The sequence below is a fragment of the Boleophthalmus pectinirostris genome, unplaced genomic scaffold (genome assembly GCF_026225935.1).
Source record: "Boleophthalmus pectinirostris isolate CB_2022bp ecotype Guang Dong unplaced genomic scaffold, ASM2622593v1 HiC_scaffold_2, whole genome shotgun sequence".
Lineage (NCBI taxonomy): Eukaryota > Metazoa > Chordata > Actinopteri > Gobiiformes > Gobiidae > Boleophthalmus > Boleophthalmus pectinirostris.
The window spans coordinates 25,312,167-25,326,969 of NW_026571152.1; the positions used below are offsets into that span (position 1 = coordinate 25,312,167).

At 37.7% G+C, this 14,803-nt stretch overlaps 1 protein-coding gene across 2 annotated transcripts in view; it reads left to right on the forward strand.

Annotated features, from left to right (window-relative positions):
* The window catches only part of ndrg4 (NDRG family member 4), a 61,496-nt gene that overhangs the window by 21,988 nt on the left and 24,705 nt on the right, over positions 1 to 14,803 (forward strand). For both annotated transcript variants that reach the window (XM_055155139.1, XM_055155140.1), the window contains exons 2-3: positions 7,750 to 7,837; positions 13,449 to 13,601. In XM_055155139.1, coding sequence (XP_055011114.1) covers positions 7,763 to 7,837; positions 13,449 to 13,601 — 228 coding nt within the window. In that variant the 5' untranslated portion in view covers positions 7,750 to 7,762. The remainder of the gene's footprint in view (positions 1 to 7,749; positions 7,838 to 13,448; positions 13,602 to 14,803) is intronic.

The window sequence follows — 14,803 nt, forward strand, 5'->3', positions numbered from 1 at the left end:
GCCTTGTTGACCTTCCTCCTACCCAGCCATTCCATCTTCCAGTCATAATCACTAACGAGTCTGACTACGAAGCTGTGATTCCCGCCAGAGCAGCCATTGCTGAGATCAGTGCAATACATTCCATCCTGCACAAAGAGCAAAGCATATCACAGCCATCCAACTTCCCAGAACCTATCCAGACCAAACTCAACTACAATTTTGGAGATTCTCCACTTACCGCTGAATGGAAACAATGGGTAACAGAGATGCTCGACAGTATACCAGAGTTCTTTGCAAAACGTGAACTCGACTTTGGATGCACAGACAAAGTCAAACACGAAATCAAGCTGTCTGATCCAACTGCGTTCAAACATAGACCACGCCACAGCCATTGTGTTTTTATAGGTCTACTGTTGGTTCTACAGCTAATAACAATTTGCATTCAACACAATCTGTACCGCATCCTTACATGCACAACTCGAGTTGACACAGTGTATTTCTGTAGTGGGTCACACTATAAATGGCATCCTGTGCACCCATGGAGCAATTTATATCCATTATTGATGATTCTATCCTAAAGAGTGACAGCGCAAATTCACCTTAACACCAGATACATGTGTAACTGTGTATTTTACACAGAAATGAAACAAATGTAAGTAATGTCACGTTATTCACTATTTTAAGTGCACATTTAAATAAAGACCATACCTCTATGAGCCTATGGGTAGCACAACTGAATACTTTAAGAATTATGAACGTAAAGGTCCTATATTATGTTTAACCATTTTATACCATAAATACACCTGGAGTTGTATTTTGTTCCATTCACACATGTTTAAGTAACACTTTGCATTATTAAACTGACTACATCTCTGAAGCTCTAAATGTTCTGTTCCTGCTTGAAGTCATGAACTGGTAGTTTTGGAATTAACATCTACCTTTTACCTTTAGTTCTGTAGAGTTTGGCGATTCCAGGTCTAAAATTATCCAGATGATTCTAGTGAAGGTTTATGGCATTTAAAAACACAGTGGGTCACAGGACATTTTCTGTCTGAGAGAAGAACTCAGCCTAAGTATGCAGGATTTGTGTGTTAAACGTGTGTATGAAACAAAACAGAACACCAGGTATGTTTCTGATCAGGAAATAACATTATAACATAGATCAGAAAATAGCCTAATATGGGCCCTTTAAAAGACCGTATTAAGCAATTAAATTTTGATAAAAATGTATTGACAAAGGCCTGTGATCTAGTGTTAAATGTGTCATGCACACTTCTGGCTGAAACATGAGTCTTCTCTTTTTTCTCTTGAGGCAGTCTAGTTTACTTAAAAGTTAGACATGCATTTTAACTTTCTATATGTGTACCAGATTTCGATAATTTATTTTTGCAAGTAAACTGACTTATATTGAGTACATTTTCACTTACAAGCCCAAATTGTAGTTCAGATGGGCTCCCTGAGGTGCTAAAACTAGGACAAACTGTCATTTCCATCAACAGTCTCAACAAGAACACAAACTTGTCACACTGTTACACTTTAAGCTCTCTAAAAATACCAGCTCAAAATATAACAATGCAAAGAAACTAGTGAAATTGAAAATATTATCCATTTATTTGTTTTGCAAGTTTGTGGTAAACGACTCTAGATCTAATTAAAGTACACCAAACGGAGAAGGTGAGCCAGGCCTAATGAGCTCGGAGTGAGTTGTCATGGCAACGGTGACTGAAAGAACTAATATGAAAAACAAAAAAGTGAGCGTGGAAAGAGGACGCGTCCAATTTGTTCCTTTCAAACTGCTGTGAAGGCAGCGTCTGTCTAATTCAGAGGAGGGCTGTGCTTAGGGAGACAAGATTGTTTTGGTGCTAGGGTTTCTGTGTGAAGACATATAGTCAAGTCAAAACAATGTCCACAAACTTTGCTCTCAAGCTGAGATAAAGGGCTGTTTCATGTAGTTCTGCACTTCGCCTTGAGAGTCAACTAAAATGTACCCTCATTACTAGGGATGTAACCACATCCAAATCTCTTCATGCTATTTATCTGTTTATTGCAATATTTTATACAAAATTGTGAACATGCTACTTTTCTGTCACAGTCCAAATATTTAAGGTTTAAAAGTGCTTAATAACTGGACTGAAACAAGCAAAGGATCATGGTATATAGATTTCTCTGTTTTTTAGCACCATAACAATGAATTTAAGTAAAACAAACTTTGATAGATTGTGTATTTTGGTTATTGTTATATTCCTATTTATTACTTTATAACCTGTATTCCAAATTGATTATTTTATGTTTAATCCTCAAAAACATAATTACAAATCCTTTCAACCATATGTTCTGATTGTGTTAACAGACAGTAAATACAATGAACTCTATAAAAAAAAACTGAAAGCAGGAGCTGTAGCCGCCCAGACACTTTATAAAAGTGACATTTCTTATTGAGATGATGTCTGTAATGTCTGTATTTTGTTTCCTCTTGGCATTTGACTGTCAATCACCAGAACAAGACACATTTTGCAGTTAGCTTTTCCCCTTTCTTGAATTCGCCAAAGTGATGATTCAGACTGCAGTGTTAAGCTCCTCCCAGTTCAGCTGCGTTCTAATGGCCTGTCTGAACAGAAGGTGTATAATACTGAATGAAGTCAGTGATCGCACGGTTTTGATAGTCTGTGATGTTTGGTCAGTTTTGGCTCAAATCTGTAATGATAATATTATTAACACCTGAATATTGTTACAGTCTGTTCTTACCTCATCTTACCTCTCCAGACGATGTGTGCGTGGTTACACATGCACAGAGTGATTAACTTAGTGCAAGCATTCGATCAACACAGAGACGATCAAACGGCCCCGGCTGTCTGCCTCATGGACTATTTATAGGTGCAGCCCACCCTTTGCCTTCATCAGATGGGACCTGTGATGCTCTAGTCAGATGCAATGTGTTTAACTACCGCTGGCTGTCATTAAGAATCGAGACAGGCCAACGTTATCCGCAGTGCTCAGAGACATGATGTGTGAAAAGGAAAGACAGTGGAGATGAATGGGGTAGACAGAGATCTCAACAAAATCAATTGTTGTGAAGATATAGTTTTTATTTACACTTCGGAAATTGATTTGTGTCATTTTGTTTTTTTCAGTTTGACATTATTAATTTAGAACAAATACTGTTTAAATGTTATTGCAATACCTGGAATGTTCCACACAGTACGACATTTTTATTTTTCATGTTTAATGCCATTCTGTGGAACATTACAGGCAAAGCAAAAACATTTCCATGGAGATAATGTGGCTTATCAGAAACTTACCTTTGTATGTAACTTATCTGAAAAGTTACATGTAAAGGCAGTAGCTTGGTTCGATAAAGTGTTTGTCCTTTGGTCTGATGGTTCAATTCCGCTCTCGACATAAAACATCACTGGTAGAGCAGTCAGACCCACAGGTTGGTTGGCGTTGTGATTCCAGCTCCCACAGATGAAGCTGTTGTGTCTTTGGGCAAGACATTCTACCCATCTCACCCTCATTTTCTGCATACACTGGTGTATGAATGTGTAAGTGCTGCCTTGAAGGTGACTGTTTCAAGTTAAATATCAAGGATGATAGAAAAATAATGCCTCTGAAAAGGTAAACCTGTCCTATAAACTATAAAATGCGGCATCCAAAACCGTTCCTTAATAGTGCAGTGAGTGTGGGCACAGAGTGGTGAGACAGACAAATGTACCCAGTGTAATGTAATGCAGAATGACTTCACCACAGCTGTGTTTCTTAAACTCACATGAGAGGAATGTTTAGGTTGGAGTGTTGGAATGTTTGTTGATTGGGGATGACAGAGGCACGAGAGCAGCATCTGCCACTGTTTTAAAGCAACCTTGTTTAGATTGACTTTCTTGGCAATGCCCCCTGAAAGACTATAATATATTTTGGGGGTCAGTGTTATGGTGGATAATTTTTTTTGCAATAATGGGGAAGTTTCTCTTATTTTTATGTAGTAATGTAAGATTTTAGGGATTAGAGGGTTGAATAAATAATAATTGTCTGTGACTACTTTTTGGTTAATTCCGCTATAACAAAAGGAAAAGTAAAAGGACAAAACCCTGAGCCAAAAACAAAGCAATGTGGTCTAGTCCATTCAGTGAAGTGAAGCCTGCAGTGAGGGTTATATTGGAGAAACACAACAGCCACTTGATACGAGAATGTACCACCACAAATGGGTAGAGCATCGTGGGACCGCAGTCTACTGTGCATCTCCATCTCAAAGCCACAAACCACTCCTTTGAGGATAGTGAGGTACAGATCTTAGCCAGAGGAAAGAAATGGTTTGAGAGGGGAGTTAAAGAGGCCATTTTTGTTACCTCCTATTTACAACTTCATCCTCAGACCTGAATCAAAACAAAGAATACAAAGAATACAATAGTGATAGCCTGTGTGCTCAGAGGTGTGAAAGCACCCATTAGTGGCTTGAATGATTATGCTAATATGACTTCACATTTCACACTTAGTTCAGTTCAATAGACTTAGTTTTTATTATAGATCAGACCTGGATGACTGAGGGATTACACAGACATAATTCTGCTATTTATTTGTTGCAGTTCATCTATTTTAACTATACTATATGTAAAATTAGTTAACATGGATAATCTTGCTTTATTATTGTATCAGTGGTATAATTTACTTTCAATATTTTTGGCGAGGAGAAAATTCAGTTTGTCGACTGGACAAAAGTTAGTTTGGTTGAAGACGTTTCGCAGCTCATCCAAGCTGCTAACTGAAGAAGCAGCTTGGATGAGCTGCGAAATGTCTTCAACCAAACTAACTTTTGTCCAGTCGACAAACTGAATTTTCTCCTCGCCATGGATTCTACCTGGACGACTGAGGGATTCTTCACACATTTTAATATTTTTGTTGTCTTCTATATTTTCTTCAGCGAAAACAAAATTTGTTTGCTATACCTGGGTATCGATTTTTTTTCTTTCAGCTGTAGAGTGCATAAATGAAATAAGGTGTCTAAAGATTCACTAATGTGTATTTATGGTGTTCAATAGTTTCTGAAAAATAATAATTTACCAAGTGATAGCAGAGGTTAAATTGGGATACATGTTTTATTCCTTTCACTGAATGGTAGTGAAGAGAGCTGGGTGCTGCTGTTGTATCCTTTTTGTCAGAAAATGATGATGTCTTCTGAAGTTTTTGTTCTGATTCTTGCCTAAAGCAAGTGTCAAACTCCAAGAAAACATTTCCATCATGAAAAGTGTAGAGGGAGACTGTCTGACAGACTGTAGAAAATGAGGACCCTTTCTCTGATTTAGGGCCAGTTCCTTCACCATTATCATTATAAGTTTGCAGCTCCCTGACATTAAAAAAAGAAAATGCCAATCAAAGCCTCGTCAAAACATCTGCATAGTTTAGTTCATCTTTCCTCATAAATTCTACATCCTAAAAATCTAAAAAATAAAAACCGTCTGGTGGATTTAGGGTACTTGCAACCTCATCGTGTTGTGCAATGAATGAACTGATAGTACACTGACTGACAAGGCATAGATAAAGCATACTTGTTAACTTAAAGGTGTTATTGCTTTGCCTGGAATGTTCTATGGTATGACTTATAAAACATATCCAGCTAGCATTTACTCATTACAGGTGTTTCTATTGCTCGAACATACAATAATTCCTTCTTATCTCATTTTAATCAGATCATTTTAATTATCTTATTAATCTAATTTTCCTTCTATCTGTGAATTGTGGCGACTCTCCACAGATCTGAATTGTAATATAATGATGTGCTGTAACCTGCTTGTCTCCCTCATGATAGATTTTAAGTTCTAGACAAAACAGTAACATTTCCATGGAGACAAGCAGTTGGCAGACCCTCCACTAGAAATGTTACAAAGTGCACCTTTAAAGATGCACTGTATAACTTTTCAGGTGGATGGTGCGCCAACTGTCTCTATCTATGATGCATTTATTCAATTACAGGTCTTTTGTCACTCAAAGATTTCTATTAAAACATGTACTCTTAATGTAAGCGGGCGTGTCTCTTCACAGATCTGTATCCAGCTGGTCTCCATGGAGATAAATAACTTTATGCCTTACTGTGGGACATTCCAGACAAAGCAATAATATATGAAGGTTATTGGTGTGATGATGGTGGACCATTCACCAGAAAGTTAGAGAGCGCACCTTTAATTGAATTGTATTTTTTCAGTGAAATACCAAAGTTGTCCAAGCAAATGTTTAAATATTTAAAAGTACATTATGGGAGAATGTGATTTCTATTAACTGACAAAAAAAACAAAAAAAAACTAATGTGACTATTCATCATACTAGCTCATGCACTAGGGGAGAAGAGAGACAATTTTAAAACCAAAGAAAGATCTCCAGTCCTTTAGTACATGTTGTACCATATGGAACAGAGACACACCCAGCTCCACGTCTCTCCTTGAAGTCAGAGTGCAGAATTCAGACATGCCATTCACAAAAACAGTGTTGAATGTAATGAAGAATTAATAGACAACAAAGACATAAATGATCACAGACATAATTCTAACCACAGAAACTAAATTAACTCTGATAATTGTTTAGAAATAGCAAACCCTCTTGGACATAAGAATATCCAGGTAATCCTATTCTCAAAATGCTTTTGTCTAACAGTTTCATTTAGGATGAGATTACGTGCTGTATTTCTTGTGCTGGGCTGTGAGGGTGTCTCTGTCACTGACACAGTCCCAGAGCGGCTCTCCAGCTCAGCAGTCCACTTTAATTACACTTTAGCGGGGTATCTTTGCTCTTTTGTCTTGGGCTTGGCCAAGGCTGTGGTTCTGCTCCATGCTCCAGTAGTGTGTGTCACTAGGCATTTCTTCAACTCTACCAGAAAAGCAGCAGAATAAAAAAACAAATATTCAGATCAAAATAAAACCCATGGAGATGCATTGTGTTTTCTAGATGTGGAAATTTGAGCTACAGTTGTATTACACACCTTTCCTTTCCGCATTTTTGTTGTTCATTGTTGGATCACTAGTGATGCTATTAACAGGTTTCCCATTCATCACAAATGAGTCCTTGCCCACATACTTTTCCTTGTGTTTGTCAGTTACTTAGTATATTTTATTTATTTTTATTAATTCTTTATTTCAGACACATATTATTCGGTCTATATTTAAAAAAAATAAACAGGACACAAAAATTATACAATGCAACCAGGTTACTCCATTAGTTCATTAATTCCAATTATTCCAACCACTGTATTATCAGTATTATTCATCTTGTCAGCGAGCATAATGTCATGTTTTTTTCCTGTTACTCTCGAGGCGATGCAAAATGTACTAGAAAACATACATTGTTTTCATTCCTACTACAGTAATTCTCACCAGGCTTATTTTTCAAGGTTTTACCATCACTGAAGTCCATTCATAAATTATTCATTAGTTTAGCTAATTTAATATAATAATTTAGACTGAATGACGTGATGCTGGAGTCAAATCTAATAATCAACACACGCCTACATGTTTTTGGCCCATGAAGACACTCCTACTGTGACAGATGGTATAGTGTCCGCCCTCTCCTTGTCTATGATCTCTTTCTCTCTCTTTTTCTTTTTTTCTTTTTGATTAAGACTAGATGTGTTCTTGCCCAAATATGGAGTCACATTGCGGTACTTCCTGTTTTTTGTTTATTCTACCACCTCAGGACAATGATAAACAGTCCATTTGCAGAAACATAAAAATGTGATGATGCACTGACTAAAGGGGTGAATACTGATGTGTGTTGCCATGGTGATTGCAGGTTGGTGTCCAGGATGGCGGGGAAGGAGCAGCAGTTCACGGAGGAGAAGCCTCTGCTGCCTGAGCAGAGAGGAGCCGACTCGGACATGGTCAGTGCACTCTGCTCTGTTAAGGTCACATGTGTCAAGAGATCACGGAACACTTCGGTTTCTCCATCCACAGACACAAACTGAGGTTTAATTTGTGTATTATCGGATAAATGTCCAGTGTTATTTGCTTCTAGGTGGAATGTTCACAATTTTACAGCTCCAGGGTGTCTCCATTTGGGTGAAATGTAATTACAATATAATTTTATTTACAATAATTTCAGTTCAATGTATATGATGTTATTAAGTTCCAATGAAAAGTGAATCTCATAAAATATGCATATTCTTAAAATCTGCTATTATAGTATATCACATAGTAGAAATAATTATTAAACCTAACAGTATCAAAACCTTTGATGATAATTAGTAGAATAACAATGATCCCAGTGCATACAGAATATGTAATATGAGATTCACTTTTAATTTTTCAGGGTTTTCAGTTTTAACCATTTGTGTTTTTATAATTTTTTCATTAACTTGTCATGGTGCTAACAAATGGTGTATCAATTTAATAATTATTTCATCAGAGCTACACACCACTGATCCTTTGATGAACGCTTTACAGTAGTTCTCCTTAAAGTACAGGATTTGGCACTCTGACATTGTGAAGTGGTGATTCACACACACATTCAAAAGACTTTCAACTACGTGCAAAAAAAATCTGTTATGATGGCGGTGTATTTTTGGACTGCCCACATCCCATTCATTAAAAAGTTGTTTTTTTTTTCATGGACCAATTTTTTCTCTTCTGTTTTTGAAAATACTTGAAGGACATAGTGACAATTCTCACAAACTAAATTTATCAGTCAGGACCTGGTGGTAAGATCTGATTGCTACATTGCAGTAAATAATATTAAAGGGCCCATATTACACTATTGTCACATCTATGTTATAATGTTTTTTGCTCATCACAAACATACCTGAGTTGTGTTTTGTTTCATTCACACATGTTTAACACACAAATCTTGTGAATGAGAATGTGTGAATGTAATAAATCACAACTTCACGTATGTTTTTGAGGAGGTAACAACATTATAACACGACTTAAAGCTCACAAGAGTCAATGTGTAATATAGGAACTTTAATAATAATATAGAGCTTTTCCAGACGCCCAGAGCCTGGTTCAAGAGTCGACCTGTCTACCATAGTATAGCCAGCTGGGGCCTAATATATTGTACTCTTTTATTAGAATCTGACCTTATTAAGTTGAGGTTCAAGTGGAAATCAATGTAGACATAAACTATACTGCCCATAAACACGTTCCCAGCATCTGTAATATCGCGTGCCTAGTGTCAGCTCGTAAAGTACATTGTAGATTGAACACTGTATTTGTGCAATACACTTAGTTTCAGATATCGGATAAATTGATGAAAGGGACCAATTTGTAAACATTTAAAGGTGCATTGTGTAACTTTTCTGGTGGAGGTGTTATTTCTTTGTCTGGAATATTTCACAGTCTGATATTAAACCTTCCTATCTTCATGGAGACCAAACAAGACCAAGTTACAGGTACAGATCTGAGTAGAGGCAACCCTGCCAAGAATGCCTATGCCTATTTTTCTAGGTATTTTTGAACTATAAAACCAGCTCTAATTTACTAAATGTAAGGTAGAGATGTTTAATGTCATAGTGTGGAATATTCCAGGCAGAGCAATGACATTTCCACAGAATCAAGCAGGTGACCCCCAACCAAAGAGTTACCTAGTGCACCTTTAAACAATCATCAATTCAATTTAATGAAGGAGTTATTTGTGTAAAACATGCTTGGCTGTTGATTGCTGTTTGTTTATTTACAGGGTAAACTTTATCCTCTCGATCCTGTGCTAAAACACTTAAGTAGAGAGAGAGTGCAGTGGAGGAGAGTGGAGAGCAGAAGAGAGCTGTGGGTGGTTACATAAAGGCCACTTGTTCCAGTCTCAGTAGTACCTAAGCAACAGGTTGTGTCTGAATCAGGGGCCCTCAGCACTGTAGCGATGGAAACGCTGGAGACAAGCCAGGGGCATGATGGGAAAGCACAATTTACCACTGAAGAACATTACATTATAGACCGCAACATTTCAGCAGTTCATTCAGAGGGTTTATTATAAGGCTGAGGCGTGATATGAAAGATGAATGGTCTGGAACAGTGTTAATGGTAGGGCATAGATCGGTGTGTGATTCAAATGTTCACTGGATGATATTAAATTTTGTTTAATATAATAAAATTTTAGCATATTGTAAACATAGACTGTATATAAATGGACATCACTAACCCGTTAGCCACCACGTTCCAGATAGGAAGTGGTAATGGAGGTGCTTCCATCGACTCTGCTTCCAAATGACTTTGCATTGGAAAATTATCACCCCTCTCTGTAAGTGCTGCAGTGAGCCTTGTCATGTTGGTCTTAGGGCCTGTTTACACGAGAATGCTTGAGGGTAAAAATGACAAAATATTTTATCGGAAGTGCCTTTCGCTAAAATATGAAACCACCCTCCAGAGTGGAAAAGTTGAATATGCTCCGCCGCAGCGTTTCTGTCTACACAGAACAATACACAAAACACAGATCTGCTCACATCGCGTACGCGTTTACATCACATACTTACAGTTCACAGAAACAAATGTCCCAACAAATGTACAGAATATGCATAGATACTATTAGTGAACAGAGAAAGGTTTGCAAGTACCTCAAATTCTGGATGCGTGGCGTGAAAACTTCCGTATGTCCAAAGATGCCCTTGTTGCTTTAAGTGAATGCTGCCTCGCATGCATACCCAATCGAATTCCACACACTTTTGTGTCACCGTATGCACTCAGATTTCCTCCTGAAAAAGCTCGTCTAAACGTGAAATAAAAAGTGAAGACACGACTCCACTTTTGCGTCTTCTGTTCAGACTGCCATCATATAAACGTAGCCTGAAAATGTTCGTATTAACCCACTCTGGATGATCCCGGTGTTTTTATTTAGCATTTTGTCCATTAATAAATTGATATTCCTAATAGGAAACTGGCTCCAAATTCGCTCCTATAACCTTGTGAGTTTCATTTGACTGAACGCTATGGCTGACGTCACACTCACTTAGTCCACTTCTTTATACAGTCTATGATTCTAACTGAGACATACTAAACTAAAGATAGAAATAATTTATGCCAAAAACAGCAATATAGGCCAGCCACAAAACAAGATTTTAAACAGACCTTCAGGTACTCTTTTTTTGGTCTTGTCTTTGCAGACTTTACAGACTGTTCCAAAATAGAAAATTATTTTAGTGTAACATTGCACTTACACGCTAATGTCCCAGTTCATCTCCAAGGGTAGACATGATGAATGGCATAGTTATAAGCAGAATGAACTATATATTTCTGACTAATTTTTATAAAATTATCAAGCAAAACTTATAGACATTAAAAACAGACACTAGTCTTTTTTTCATAATAATTTGGACCAATCCCCACACATCTATTTATTCAGTTACATACACTAACAGTCAAAAGTTTGGACAGACCCCCTTCATTTGATCCCTAATTTTTCTTTATTTTTAGTTCTTTTTACATGTCATATACATAAAGAAGACATCAAATATATGAAGTATTTGTATTTATTCATTAAAGGGACAAGTCATATTAAAAGACAAGATAATGCAAAAGAAAATAAACACGTACTTGTAAATATGCAGGATTGCAGCCAAAGCTAATGCTAGTAAAGGAAAAAAAAAATGTTATAACTCTACATTTTTAAAAAATATTTTATATTCAAATCCTCAAAGTTGTCTCCTTTTGCTTTGTTTTCGACAAATCAAAGGCTGCCTACTTTGAGGATTTGATCTAAAACAAAACAAAAAAAGTAGACTTATTTACCTTTTGTCTTTGCTACATAATTTAGTTTACCTTACTTCTTATATCTGATGTCTTCTCTATGTATTTAAAATGTTGATTCAGATGATGTGTCCAAACTTTTGACTAGTAGTGACAAAAATGAAAAACATCCTAGAATTCTTAAGTCCTATAGTGCTCTTGAATACTTTATGATATATTTTGTCTTGAATTGATCAGAATGTCTGACCTCCATGTCAGTGACCTTAAAGTGCGGCGAGTGATCAGCTCTTGGCACCATGACGACAGGCTGAGTCAGGGTAACTCTGCGGAGCTGTCTAAGCTGCAGCCAGTTCAGACCAGGACAACACAGGAGTTGTGGAGGATTTAACATTAGCACATGCATAATACATACTCAAGTGAGACAAGTGTAACCCTGTTCTGTTGTGGATGCCTAGCAAAAGTGGTTATCTAAATAATTAATGTGTAGGATGGTGTTAAAATAATTACTGCCATTGTTTAACTTGTGATTGTAAAACATTTTAAATAGGAGAAGGATTTATAGACTTAAACTTTATTGATCCAAAACAGAAATTATTTAGACACAGTAGCCCACACATCACAATATATTATAATAACAAAGAGTAAAAAATGTTAAATGGTAATAAATAATAAGTAGCAAAATAGCAAGAGTCTGGTGTTACATAAAGCATAATGTATATGTACAAGATCAATAAAAATATAGAAATATGTAGTAAATGTATCTGGGCTATATACAAGAGGTCAAACAGGAGAAACAGTGCGATGATTCAGCTGTAGGAGCCTGTTGGAGAAGAGATCTATTAAACAATTGTTGAACTAAGTCATGTAAACAAGTCTGACTGATAGAAGCTATTTCCATTTTGGAGAGCTGCCACTATGTCCTTCTATGTAGTATGTTAAGTCTATGTAATGCTATCCATCTAGGCCAGTGTGTCCACTGGGTTGATATAGGTCAGATTCACATTATTAATCATCTTCAGATTCAAAACAGTGATCCTTTAGGAGACATTAACTATGCTTTGCTTTGTCAGATGGCCTTGACCTTCAGACATTATGCTGGTGCTGAGTCACTGTACTGTAAAGACACCCTGTACCCATCATGCTTCTGTCTCAGTGTCCCCTGCTGCATCATATCTGCACCACTGAGACTCGAGGTGGACAAATTCCATAGGTTTACATGTCAGTAGAAACTCTGGTTGACACGGGCAAAGGTTCTACTTCTAGAGATGCATCAGCTTGCAGCCATTATTTACAAATAGAATGATTTTATGAATGAATGGACTATGAGTAGCTTTGTTTTGATGTGTGGATATTTGTGAGACACAAGCTGAGACCATGCACATTAGGGTTGTGACGATTAATCAAATGATTTCTGACTGTACTGTTACGGAAATAATCAATTACTAATTTCATAATTATTGTTTCAGGAATATACCTTAACACATTTGCTGAGTAAAAGTACTATATGTAAAATAATAAAACTTTTTTATGGAAAAAAAAAAAAAAAAAAATAATAATAATAATAAAAAGTTAGTTGCAGCCCTAATATGCGTTTCTCTTCTACAATATTGTAGAAGGCTACAATACTGATTGCTTGTGCTCATATTAAAGGCCTTGTGTAACAATTTCCAGCCTTCCTTTGCAACCAAACCCAGCTTGTGACAGAGCTGATGGGCTGATTTCAAAACAGAACTCATGTGTGTGAGTCTATGTTGCTGTGTGTTGCTTTGTGTTACCGCTCTGTTCCCAATAACCGCCTTGTGCTTCATGTTCCACGTTCAGACAGAAAAAGGAGAGGATGCATCGGGGGCCCAAGCGCACCCCAGCCCTGCGCCCCTTAACCCCCCTCCCCCCAGCCGCCCCACTCACCGCTGGCATGCCTTCGCACGGCACTGGCTCCGCCAGACCCGCCGTCGGACCAGCGGGCCCGCCCCGGTAACTACAGAAACCAGCGCTTCACTAACAGTACTAACCCTTTCTACATTATTCTCTATGGTGACACTGTGTGCACTCCTCGCCAAACCCCATACTGTAGTTAACATGGATTAACGTGATAACACGTAGCTCCTACCTTTTAGATCTGACCATCTTAGTAACCCTGGTACTACATCAGTTTTAGTTGCAAAAAGACAATGTCGTGTTATCAAGCCTTTAACCATTGCCATTATACTGTGTGATGCACTGTTCGTGGCTCTCAGGATAAAGATGATAAAAGGACATTCAAAAAGTTCATCTGCAACTCCCTGAGTACACTGTGGTTACAGGAAACTCAAATCCGGAGACTTCCTGTCCAATCAAGCGTCCACAAGCTCAGGCTTAATCAACTTTCTGATCCTCCAGGACCACATTAGTTCAGCTGAGAGCAGATGTTTTTTCTGCCTTTCAGCACAAAAGCCTTAAATCTGGGACAAATATGTGCTCACTAAGAGAGTCCCAAGACACAGGCACAGACTTCAAACACAGCTTGATACATGGAGATGAATCGCTCTGTGCACTGAGGGCAGAGACAGACCACATTTTTGACACCACACGGATCACCTGCACTTCTCTGGATCTGTGCCGCTTCCATGCCTCTCTGAGCCTCTGACAAAGAGTTGCACCACTGCCCCACATCGGCTGGGAAAATAAGGATAAGAGTGCCACCTGCTGGTCCGACCAGTCCATAGCTACTCTGACCCTGTATCCACAATATGAGCCTTGTGCATGAATGCTCCAGCAGAATTTGCCCCTTTACTTCTGTTAGCACAAAGGAAATAAGTTTGAATAATAATAAATTAATGCTGTTCATATCATATACTGTTAGTTACACAGTAGGCAGCTTCAGTTATCGCTATAGCTTTTGCCACTACTCACTACCAGGGGTGGGACTCAATCAAATGTTGTTTTGCATATACTTACCATATACGCCCACGTATGATTGACCAAACATTGAATTCTTGACACAACATACACAACAATAGTGTATAGAAACTATAAATACTATAAAGTATTTAACCTGTCCATGAACTGTCAGTTATTGAAAATATACAAATATTATTCAGTAAAGCAGTGACTGCGCCCCACCCCTGGCCATGCCATTGGTCTGTCTGTATGTGTTTGTCTCTGTGCTGTCAGTCTAGTCTGTCTGGTCCTGTGCT